Genomic DNA, 12,466 nt, shown 5'->3' on the forward strand with positions numbered 1-12,466 from the left:
CTAACGTAAATAAGAGGAACGCAAAGTTTTTTCAAAACAAAAGATTTCTAATTGACTTAAGTTTTTATCATAAACTCTATGTCCATATTTCAAGTTTATGTATTACTGTCACAAATCTAAGGATAGAAATCCGAAGATCCCTTATTCCAAAAAAAATTGCATGCATAATTACTCCCAACTCACTACTTTTTCCTTCGCAAAGTGGCTTTTTCAAAAATGAGAATTTCTACACCTTATCTTGTACGTGTCATTGGTTGAAAGCCATGATCCAACGTCTATTGGACACAAGTGTTTGTCAAATGGGAAGAGAGAGACATCAAATGAACAAGCCAATCGCACTGTCACAAGGGGGCTCCAAAACAAAACTGCTCCACTAGAATATACCAACTGGCGCTCAAATGATTCGTATCTAACTTCCAGGGAATTGAGTATAACTAGAAAACAAAGATTGTTGTGAAAACAAATATTTAAATGGGGGAGGTTTCAAGAAGGGAAATCGATTGCTTATAATGCTATAAAAAATTAAACCCAATTTTTATTTTCGTTTAACTGCCTTTTTGTAAATTTGAACACATTTTGTTAATGCCTTGAGTGTTCCTTTCAAACGTGTGGGTTAAATAAGTGCATTTGCATTGAACCACTCAATATTTTTGAAAAGTTTTTTGAAACAATGAATTATAAACTCCTCCAAAAAACTAGTGGCGCGAAAAACATGAATCTGAAAAAAACTGAGAGCAATTATATCGAAATTTGTTTAAAAACTAGAACGGTTTGAATACTCTAAGTTAAGAACTTTAAACACATCTTGTGCTGAAATACCACGATCAGTATTCTTTTACATTTGTTTGCTGAAAAAATGACTCCAAAAAGGTAATGAGATTGATAAAAAAGCAAAAAGTTTTTTGTCCAATAGTCTCAATTGAGCAATCGCACACTGGAGTTTCATAAACGAAAATCAATTATTTTGAATTTTCATTGCCAGTTTCATTGATTAAATTTGATTATGTTCGAATAAAAATGGATTATAGTCCCACTTTGTGTATCAAAAATTCCCATTTTAATCGAGTATAGTCGATTATAATGATTTCGATTTCTTTTCTGAGGTTACTGATGAAATTTGCAAGTTTTTTTTTTTCAGATTTATTACGTTTTCAGCTTAGTGATGTTGCTAAGTTTTACCATCTTAAACGAATACTTTTCAATTTATGTTTTAAGTAATCCTTTTATTCAACGGCATTTCGCCCAATTTAATATCGCCATTTGCCCATTTTACTATCGCTATTCGCCCACTGCAATTCTCAAATGTTTTTGAAAATGGTTGAATGAGAGGTTTTCAATGGTTGAAGGGTGCAGTTGAACGAAGGGAGCGGGGGGTTGAATTGACGTAAATTCCATCAACTTTCTAAAAAAACCCTTCCAAGTTTACCCCACCCCGCCTCAGTTCTCCCTCCCCAATTCGCTCACTCCCCCACCACCTCAAACCCCCTAGTTTGTTACAAACTTTATGGTGTTTAAAATTGGGGGTTGTGGGGCAAAAAGCTGGAGTTTATTTGAGTAGCTTCCCCGTTCAATGTAGAAAAAAACTTGGGAGGGCGGGTAAAGAGTCGGAGCTTACGTTCAGCAGCCCCCCGTTAAATGGAAAAAGTTTGAAGGGGAAACAGCCTGATTAAAAACATGATTTTTGAATTGATTTTGTATTTTTATGTTTCATGTTGTTTGAAATTGAGGTAAAAAGTCTGCAAGGAATAAAAGTTAGACGCCAATTAGTTTATCCTTACCCTCAAATTCAATTCGAATTTTTCAATTCATGGTTAGACGTAATGTTTTGACCTGATTTATTTTTAAAAAATCATATCAATCAGCAATGATATCGAAAGTTATGAGGAGGTATGAGGTGTTGCCGAAGCAACTACATTTTCCCAATCTTTATAAATCAAAAGTCACTGTGATCAAACATTTGTAATCTCTGTGATATAAACACTCTTGAAACAAACCAGAACTAAGAAAGTTGACTCTTGGAGCCATGTTTTGACCGAAAGTGACAAGTCAACTACATGTTTTGGCGAGCAAAAAAGCCGATCTCATCAACTTTTGTACAGCCTTACAGATCACAGAGTTTCTTATATAGTAAAGAAGGAATACAACCCCACCTTTTTTGGAATTTTCGGGAAAATTTCAGCAAATAATTTGGTTTGGTAAATTGGTTAAATTCTACAAAATAGCGAAACAACACAGCGACACAATACAGCGATATAATACAATTAATCCAAAGATACAATACAGTGGTACAAATGTACTTTTTGGATATGTTTTGAATACTCTTTCAGAAGATTGGATTCTCATCTCGCAATTGTATGATACTGACAATCAATATACACTGATCAGGTTGTGAATATTATTCAAAAATTGGATGCTTTTCTTGGTTTGAACTACTTCTCTATTCAGCTGGAATTTGGGCTTCTCCTTCATAAATACTAGAAAAAAGAAGAATTGAAAACAAAAGGAAGACGAATAGTTGAACAAAATACAAGCTGAAGAAAACCAAGATTAGATGTGGGCAAATATACTTTTTAAAGTTTAACCCCGAATTGTCTCGTTTTTTTTTCACACACTTTTAAAAAATCCAAAAAAAAACATACTCGAGCCTTTTGTTTTTTTGTAGTAGTTTTCGTTGGTCGCTGCCTTAAATACTTTTGACAATTTATTTCAACCTCTTCCCAAAAAAAAAAAGAAAACTGTCTTATTTGACTGTGATAGAGATAACCAATTTCTGAACACACTGAGAACAAACAACTTTTTGTAGTTTTCCTTGTCAATTCATCTTGTTTGTTGTAATTTTACTTCGCAAATTATAACAACTATCTTGGTTCGAAATTTTGTACGTGAAAGCAAAAGTTGAATTTGAATTTGAAGAGAAAACGAAACAAATAAGAGTTCCTTGCATTTTTTTTTTAAAAATAATAACGCTTCTTGTTAAAGTGTAATTTGACATATCAAAAAGTAACAAATATACTGGCACTTGATGCTGCAGATTTGAAGACTATGTCTACTTAAAAAATTTGGCTAGAATTGCATTGAGCATAACAAAAAGTCTTTTTGACAGTTCACGGAACAACGCTTTGTTTGTTTTTCAATTTTTGATTGACTTTAATTGCGCATGCCTTAATTGTAAAACATAATTTAAAAAAGAATAAAAAACCCTTAGACGGACATTAAAAAAAAAACTTTTCTAAATCATAGACGATTCTTGGTTTTGTTTAATTTTCCTTTTTTCTAACTGATTTGCGCATAGCCTCGGTTTTTTAGAGCCGTTCTCACATTCTACATACAACAGGATCTTCGACGATCAACTTCAATAGCAACAAAAAAAACGATGTCAGCGTGGAACAGATTTCGCATTTGCCAAATGCAGCTCAATGGATCTCTCGACTTCTTGCAGAAAAAACTCTGCTCAAAAAAATCAACTCGTTCTTTGAGTTCGTTAGTGGCAGCAGCAGAATCCAGACTGCAGGAACTGAATCAATTGTTAGCGGAAATCATGGATACCGGATCGCCCGAACAAACTAGGTTTGTCACGGCAACAGCTACAGACATTGCAGTACGCCTCTTACAACTACAGAGTGACATCAACGATAACGATTCACCAACTCAATACAACGCGCAACTTATCCACGACTTCGAGAGAAGAAACACGAAATCAGACAACGCGCACGCCGACATGGCCCCATCATCACTTACAGACAATCATCGAGCAGAAACAAGCTATTCACTTCCAGACGATCGGCGAGCAGAAACTAGCCAACACTTACAATTTTACGACCCAAACTGCGGATACAAAAACTTACATCATCGTCCAAGACATTCTCAACTTAATATGAGCTCGGCAATAAACCACAACTATTCCGAAAGCAACGAACATCCGACAAACAGACATGATGTCGTCACAGAGACAAGAATTTTTGACAGCAGCCCTCATCCCCCGTCGTTTGCAAACAACAACGCTTTTTCTCAATGCCAGCAATACAATTCAATGAATGTCAATAACTTCGGAGATGCAGGTGCTCAGCTGAGTACGGATACAACAATCGAGATCGACGACGATGTAGGTTCGGAAACTGTAGTCTACAATCAACAGCAGCCCAATACAGCAAACAGCACAGTCCAAACAGCATGGTTGCAAAGCCCATCGTTTGCTTTTACAATTCTGCAACCTCATCACCTAATGCAACCGGGACTACACGAGCAGCCTAGCGACAATATCGATCTCAGAACCCATCTCACAACAAGCACCTACAGTTTTCCACAAGAACAAATTTTCCAATCTCATCAGCAGATACGTTCAACTGAACAATCTTCACACCATAAGTTACCGAGCCAGAAACAGCAAACTGGAGAACAAACAAACTCTTACACAGATCCAGGTTTCTACAGGCCTTACAACCCCAACAACCAAACTATAAATGATTTTCATTCAGAAAAACATATAGCGGCATCCTCTTGTATAGCGCAAACTCCTGTAATGCAAACTCAAGGACATCCGTCAGTATCAACTGAAGCCTTTTGTCCAACTTACAATTTAGAAAAACATGCATTAAATTTTGATGTTTTTCCAAACAATTTCAACGGTAGCGGATATTCTCATCAGATCTCGAAAGATATCGATCTAAACCTCATTACTACAACGACAACCAAAACCTCGGATTTAACATTCAGATATCCCTTGACGCAAACAACCTCTACATTTCCGTATCAAAGTACCTCACAAATTAACTCAGTCATATCAACGCAACCTTCATGGCAACCAATGGTTCATATGAATCCGGTTTCTTTGGTACCGGAGGCATCAAATTTCCCACAACCCAAACTGCATCCTAATATGCAACCAACATTCAGCATGCATCAACAGACAAGGATCAACGCCGCGTCGATAGCTTCTGGACTAAGTTGTAAAAACGCTTTTCTACCAGATAACAGAGAGCAAAGAAGCAACCCTCACCAATCTGCAAACTATTTTCTCCAACCATCTTTGATTCAAACCATTTCGCCACAAACAACATTACCAGAGTTTAAAGGGTAAGTCAGCAATTTTCCTCAACTTACCACCTATTTTGACATAAATCGAGATAACAGAGACAAAATTGACTTCAAAACCACAGTCAAGTTACCACCAATTCAAATTCCATCATTTGATGGTAATCCTCTGGCTTTCCATGACTGGTTGAACATGTTCAATGCCACTGTTGATAGCAATACAACCATCAGCGATACACACAGAATTACCTACCTACAAAAAGCCGTGACTGGCAAGGCGAAAGAGCTAATCAAAGGCTACTCATGCAACCCAGTCTTCTATAAACCAGCGCTAGAGGACCTTAAATCACGTTTTGGCGATACATTTATTGTCGTCAACGCGTATATAAAACAATTAGAAAAATGGCCAGCAGCCAACAAAAACAGTCATTATTTTGTTTCTTTTGCCGCCTTCCTGAAACAATTGGTGCAAACCTTCAAAAATTTCAATTTTAATGCAAATTTGAATTCTTCTACTTTAACAAAGCTTGTCAAAAGTAAAGTCCCACAAGATTTGCTTCTTAAATGGACGGAATACACCGTGCGAAACGACATACAGGACACAGATGTTCAACACTTACAAAATTGGCTAGAAGTGCATGCGAAGACCTACGACAAACTTCACAATCAATTTACATCCTTCAACAATGCAGAACCGTCAACACTTAGCAGCAATGCCCTAGCGCCCTGTTCCTCAAACGTTATATCAAGCAATCCACAGGCTTCCAAAACAATTGGTTCTGAGAATTTCAACCAATACAGAACAAAGCGCAAGCAAGGCCCTTCTTGTAAGAACGAACATAATATCATGCAATGCCCACAGTACAGTTCTTCTACGCCACCACAACGCTACAACATCGTAAAACAACTCGAACTCTGTGTCAACTGCTTAAGCCCTCATCACCTCCGAACTACTTGTGTCTCAAACAACCGTTGTCAAGAGTGCAACGGATTTCATCACACAAGCCTTCACGACCCAAACAACTTTAAAAAATCAACTTTCGTTGTCAACGCCCATCATGACTTGTTTCACAATACTATGCACCCAAACTTACGTGAACCAGTTTGGGGTTCCGACAGTTTTTGTAAACCCGCACCCCAGGAAACCCGAAACTTTAATCAGCAGTCTGCAGATTTTAACCAAAAAAGCAAAGAGTACAAACCTAAAAGTAGAAGGTTTCCAAACCAACCAGACCTAAGCCGATATGGTGCCCAGCACTCTAACAAATTAGAACATCAGCGATCAAAAACAGAGATGTCATCGCAACAAAGCAAAGACGCAGCATGCGCAGAAAATCAGGAAGGATTCACTGCCTGTGAGTTTTCGAGTTTTTGTTCAGAACAACCTCAATGGTTTGAACAACTACAAGTAATGCCGGTTTCATTCTGCCATGGTGAAACCAGCACAACTACTTAGGCACCACGGGAGCCAATTTAGCTTCATCGTTGATGAAATAGCAGATAAACTACAAATTCCATCTATGGAACACACATAAATGTCTCTTCGTTATATCGATATTGATCATGAAATGCCAGTTGCAAAGGTTGATAATGCTGTTCACATCTCACCGCATGACAAACCGGATGTTAAGTTTTCAATGAATAATTTGTGCAAAACTCCTTGCTTAAACATACCGGCGGCAGATGTGTTTAATTTGAACGAGATTTGCAGCTCTACCGACACACTTCGCCATATTCGTTTTCCACACCTCGATCATGGGAAGATTGGAGCTTTGCTTGGTGTAAACTCATTCTTGTTTACATATCCTCTACACGTTATTGAAGGGAACAACTTTATACCTTCAGCTGTGCAGACAAAACTTGGATGGACATTAGCCGGCGAATACCAACTGAACAAAAATAGACAACAGCGACACTCATCCAAAACAAAACATCGGCCCTTTGTCTTCCACGTTTCTCGCAACAAAACAACAGAGCAACCTCTGGACTATCTTCTACAGCAATTTTGGAAAATCGAGGAAAGCGGAATCACTACACTCAACAAAAACTACAGCAGCGACGACAAGCTTGCTCTCCAAATCTTGGATAACACGACAAGACTTGTAAATGGACGATATGAAATAGGTCTTCCCTGGAAACCCAACTCAACTCTCAGCAACAACTACTGTGTAGCTCTGAAACAATTGCAATCATTGAAGAAAAGACTCGAAAAAAACACCGATCTACAAAATTTATATGAAAAGACGCTGGTTACGGACCTGGAAAAGTCTTACGCGCAGCCAGCAGTTTTTACCAAAGAAGTACTTCTAGGTTGTGGTATCTGCCTCACCACGAAGTGCTGATCACGGCACTAGAGGATTAAAACCTATAGATATCGAATCAAAATGGTTATCAGCCCCATCCTTTCTGATGTCACAATCATCTGAATGGCCACAGAAATCTTCCGTAATAGAAACTGATAGCGTCTCAATATTCGCCTCAGTGTGTGCATCACAAAAACCGTTTTCAGGTCCTCCAGTCTTTGACATCAGTCGTTTTTCCTCGTGGAATAAACTTTTGTTGACCATCGCCTCAGTTTTCAGTTTTTTCACAAAACTGAGCTCATCATCTGCAAAAGACCAAGACTTTAACGGAAAATATCGAAAAGAACGACAGCAATCAACTAGTAACGATATGGAACGTGCGAGAAATTATATCATCATATCAGCACAGCGAGAATCTTTCAGTGAAACGATCGAACATCTACAACAGAAACGGTGCCTGGAAGCGAAGAACAAACTGATTAAATTCAATCCATACCTTGACCAAAAGCATATGCTTCGTTCGCGCAGCAGGCTCGAATTTGCCCCAACAATGGAGCTTGAATCACGTCACCCGCTGATTCTATTAGCAACTCATCCAACAGTTAAACTCTATCTACAGCATGCACACCAAGTTTGCATGCATCAAGGACAAGAGTTCGTCAAATCTTTCGTGCAACAGCGCTACCACATCATTGGGATACGACAAGCTCTTCGTTCAATCGCTCATCATTGTTTCTTGTGTCGACGATACAAAGCAGAAAACCTTCAGCCAATCATGGCACCATTACCACTGAAGCGATATCCCGACGAAAATCATCTTTTCCCGTTCACTAATGCTGGAGTAGACTTTTTTGGCCCCTTCTATATTGAAAACAAAACAGAGATTGAGACAAAATTTTTACTTGTTTTGCAACTAGAGCTGTTCATTTCGAAAACTGTCCAAATCTGAACACTGATTCACTTATGAATGCAATAGGTCGGTTTACAGCTAGGCGGGGAACTCCAAAAACGCTCACCAGTGATAACGGAAAAACGTTTGTTGGAGCCTCTAAAGAACTAAAAGACGCCATAAAAATGGTTGACAATAGAGCCTGTTCTTTCAAGCTACAACGGCAAAACATCCAGTGGTTCTTCAACCCGCCATATGGCCCTCATTTCGGTGGCGCTTGGGAGCGCTTGATTCAGATTGCCAAGAGAACAATCCTCATCATTCTTGGATCGCGAAAACTCACACTTGATGTTTTTCAGACAATTTTAGCCGAAACCGAAATTATACTGAATTCTAGACCCTTGACAATTGTAACTGATTACCCAGAAAATGACGAGCCACTGACACCAAATCACTTTCTCATTCAACGACCTTTCAGCAGCCTTCCACCAGGAGTATTTGACGACGGCATGCCCTTAACCTACACTAAATGGACCCACGTTCAACAGATGATGAACCACCTGTGGAAGCGGTTGAAGAAGGAGTACCTACCTTCACTAATGAAACGCCCCAAGTGGAACGAAACGCAACCACCATTGAAGGTTGGAGACATAGTGTGGGTACTAAAAGACCTCACGCCGCGAGGTATTTGGCCGATTGGACGTGTGGTGGAGGAACATCCAGGAAGAGATGGCACAACACGAGTGGTGACCGTGAGAACGGCTTACGGCACTCTCAACCGCCCCGCTACCGCTCTTGTTAAGGTTTTTTGATTTTTTTTGCAACGCCTTTTGCGCCGTTCCAGACAATTCGGGGCCCCGGGAGTATGTTGCCGAAGCAACTACATTTTCCAATCTTTATAAATCAAAAGTCACTGTGATCAAACATTTGTAATCTCTGTGATATAAACACTCTTGAAACAAACCAGAACTAAGAAAGTTGACTCTTGGAGCCATGTTTTGACCGAAAGTGACAAGTCAACTACATGAGGTATCAACTCTTAAGTACCTCTTATCAACTGAGACACTTGAAAATGAAAAGGAAAGGGATGCATTTTTCCTTGATTCAACTGAAAAACTCGTCGTCATTAATTTGCAAAATTATTCTTATCAAAATGACTTAATCTTTTTTAATCAGTCGTTATATGAACCAGTTTTAGTAACAGCCAAAGTTTTGTGTGATTCGACAAAAATTGCAAGAACCTAAATAAATCTTTTTACTTTATTTAACGGAAGATTGTAAGAACAGTTCTCGAAGTTACGAACTTGACTTTTCTACAACAATTCTGCTGATGGAAAGAACACAGGTTGACCCAAAACCTGTGACAGTTTTGAAAAGGCTTAAAATTTCTACCTTAACTGACGTAGACCCATGAAAATGTTATAGAAGAGATGTGAAAATTTGATAAATTATTCAAAAAGTTATCAATTTCCTGCCATTTTCTTAACATCTTATCATGCGTTCAGGGAATGAAGCTGTAGCTGGCAAAGTTTGATCTCGTGTAATCATACGACAGAAATTTTCGACTCGTATGATTGGTTCGGTTGTGGTTCGCGGCGAAAACAACCAGAAACATTGAACCGGTAGTTCAGGGGATTCAGGTCAGGATTTTAAGCGGGCCACGTTTTAAGATTGAGGAGTGATAATGTTGTCACAAAAAAATTGACTGCAGATACTGCAAAACTGCTGGGGTGATTTGTGTCAAACTGAAGTATGATTTGTTGAGACGTCTTGTTGCAACCAAAGTCTCCTGATAACTGGTCGTTGTTCCACAAGGGGGCATACTTTGCCCCTGACCACGGTAAGATAAACGATTTGGTTGACCGCCATTGGTCTTCCGTTCTCGCGTCGTAATTTTATTAGAGTGAACTAACTTTAACTTTCTTTCCTCCCCAGTATGGCGTAATTTTATGGAAACGTTATCTTGACTGCAATTGCAGTCAATCCTTTAGCAGGCTGACGTTTAATGAATTTGCACTGTTCTTCTGTGAAGCACATTTCTGCAAAAATTGACGCGAGATTGAAAAAATTAGCTCGAAATTCACATTTATTCACAATTAGCTCGAAAATTTCAAGAAAACGGCGCAAAACTTTTTTTATGTTTCTTTAAAAGCTATTTGTTTTTGAAATATCAAAAAATGTAATCTCAGCTGTCATCCTGTGAAAAATCAGATTCATATGTCAATGCCTTCTGAAAGGTGTCAAATGTTTTGAATCACCCTCTATTAAAAAAGCGATTGATCTGCTCTCAAAAAAATTTTTCGGAATATGTTTGCACACTATCGTTTCCAAAAACTCGAGTTTTTAGTGAATTAAAACATTTAATTATCTGTTTTCTAAAATCTAGGCTGGAGAAGTGTTTTCAGAATTTTTTTCCACAATCATCTGTTTTTGGAAAAAAAGCAAGGAAGCGTTGCCTAAAGACACAAGCGAGGGTAGTTAAATAAAAAATTTTCTGTTAAAAGTCTGTTTTTTTTTACCTATGTCTGCGCTCCAAAATGTATGCGGTGGTACTATAATCATTGAATTATTGTGGAAATCCGCGGGATCCCAACTTGCTGACTGAGACCAATAGTAGCACGACATTTGCAGCTGTAATGTCAAGAAACCCTCTTTTTCGTTAACGTGTGATATTTGTTTCGGCGCAACAGAAATATAAACGGTATTTGACCTCATATCTGAAGGTGGAATGTTTTTTGGCAATACACTTTCAAGTTTCTCCAAGAGGCGATTTCCGACATCCACTCCATTAGTAAACGAAGTTTCATTTGCGGATGTTTTGACTTCAACTGAGATCAACAAAACACATACAAAAAGACTATAAAACATTGCTTTAAGAAATGAAGCCTCAGAAACTGTAAACTGGAGCTACTTTTCGAAGGACAGGAATCATCCTTAGTTTGGGGTAACTGAAAGCGCAACTACCAGATTTATTTGTTGGAAATATTGAGAACAAAAAATAATATAAATCAAATTGCGGCCAATACAGCAGTCGTAAAAAAAATGGTATAATTTTACTTAAACATAAACCAATAGAATCAAAGCTATCGGCCAAAGCAAGGCGTGTTATAGAAACAAAGCTAGCTCAGGACGCTTTTGCTTTTTGATTTCATCACGACATTAATCTCTAATCCCATTTTCTGGTATTTTCCACTCAAACAAAAAAGAATCGGATATGGCTGAAACCGAAATGAAACAGAGATCGTAATGCATTTTTCAAGAGACTTCAAAAGAAGAAACTTCAAAAACATAGAGCGTACATAAAAATTCTAAAACGACGCAGCTGATGCGCAGGTGAAAGGAGCCAGTGGAATAATTTCATAGTTCAGCAGACCAATCTGAAAGTAATCCAAAACCAAATTACTTAAGAAGACAAGCATATTTTGGTCTATTAGATTAGAAAAAAATTCGGAGTTTCAATTATGAAGATAAGTTTCAGATTGAACTTTGAAACTTTTATGCCTTGCGCCAAGTTTTGAGAAGCATTGCTTTGACTGCAGTGTCACTTTTGGGGTATTTTTTTGAATTATTCAGTTTTTAACTAGAATCGAATTTTGCACTTGAATTTAATAATAGGTCTCGCGTCTATTTTCTCTAGTTAAATTAATAATAGGGATCCTTGATGAAAGGATTATTTACGCTAAATGAAAAACAACGGATTTTTAAAAAAGTTACACCAAGAAGGCTAATTTAAAAAAAATCAGTTCTAGATATTAATTTGATCTTCAATTGATGTAATTTATTACTTTAGCGTACTTAAATAAAAAAACATGCGATTTTTTTGTTATTTTTGTTATTTTTTGGTATTTCGAGCTTAAATAATAGTTTGACTGATATGTCTCCTATCTGCCCTTATCAAAAAAGTGCTTTTTTTACGGAAAAGCGCTTTTTACTCATTACAAAAAAAAAATATTTTTTTTTGTTACAGGGTTGTGAAGGAGCTTTGGCTTGTGCACATTTTATGCAAAATCAGCTGTCTTAAATCTATGGCAGTCGAACGATACGTCGTAACTTAAACCTTGAGTCTTAAGTAGGAAATACCTCAAGTAGTTTTTTTGAAAAACTCGCCGTGTCGAGAAAAACTAGTGTCAATTGTTTGGCATGGAATGTTTAAAAAAACTTCGCTTCCAAATATATCTTCTTAAGCTATTTCTCAGAACAATCAGGCCAATTTCAAGCAAAACATGAAAAAACAAACAAGCAG

General features: G+C 37.7%; 1 protein-coding gene across 1 annotated transcript in view; it reads right to left on the bottom strand.

The window, feature by feature from the left end:
* The window catches only part of LOC134848070 (acetylcholine receptor subunit beta-type acr-3-like), a 39,964-nt gene extending 28,685 nt beyond the window's left edge, over positions 1–11,279 (bottom strand). Inside the window, exons 1-2 of the mRNA XM_063865410.1 lie at positions 10,743–11,279; positions 233–434 (exon numbers count right to left, since the gene is read on the bottom strand). Of these exons, the coding sequence (XP_063721480.1) occupies positions 233–434; positions 10,743–11,091 (551 nt within the window). The 5' untranslated portion in view covers positions 11,092–11,279. The remainder of the gene's footprint in view (positions 1–232; positions 435–10,742) is intronic.
* Positions 11,280–12,466: the final 1,187 nt, after the last annotated feature.

Source organism: Symsagittifera roscoffensis, chromosome 6 (assembly GCF_963678635.1).
Source record: "Symsagittifera roscoffensis chromosome 6, txSymRosc1.1, whole genome shotgun sequence".
Taxonomy (NCBI): Eukaryota; Metazoa; Xenacoelomorpha; order Acoela; family Convolutidae; genus Symsagittifera; species Symsagittifera roscoffensis.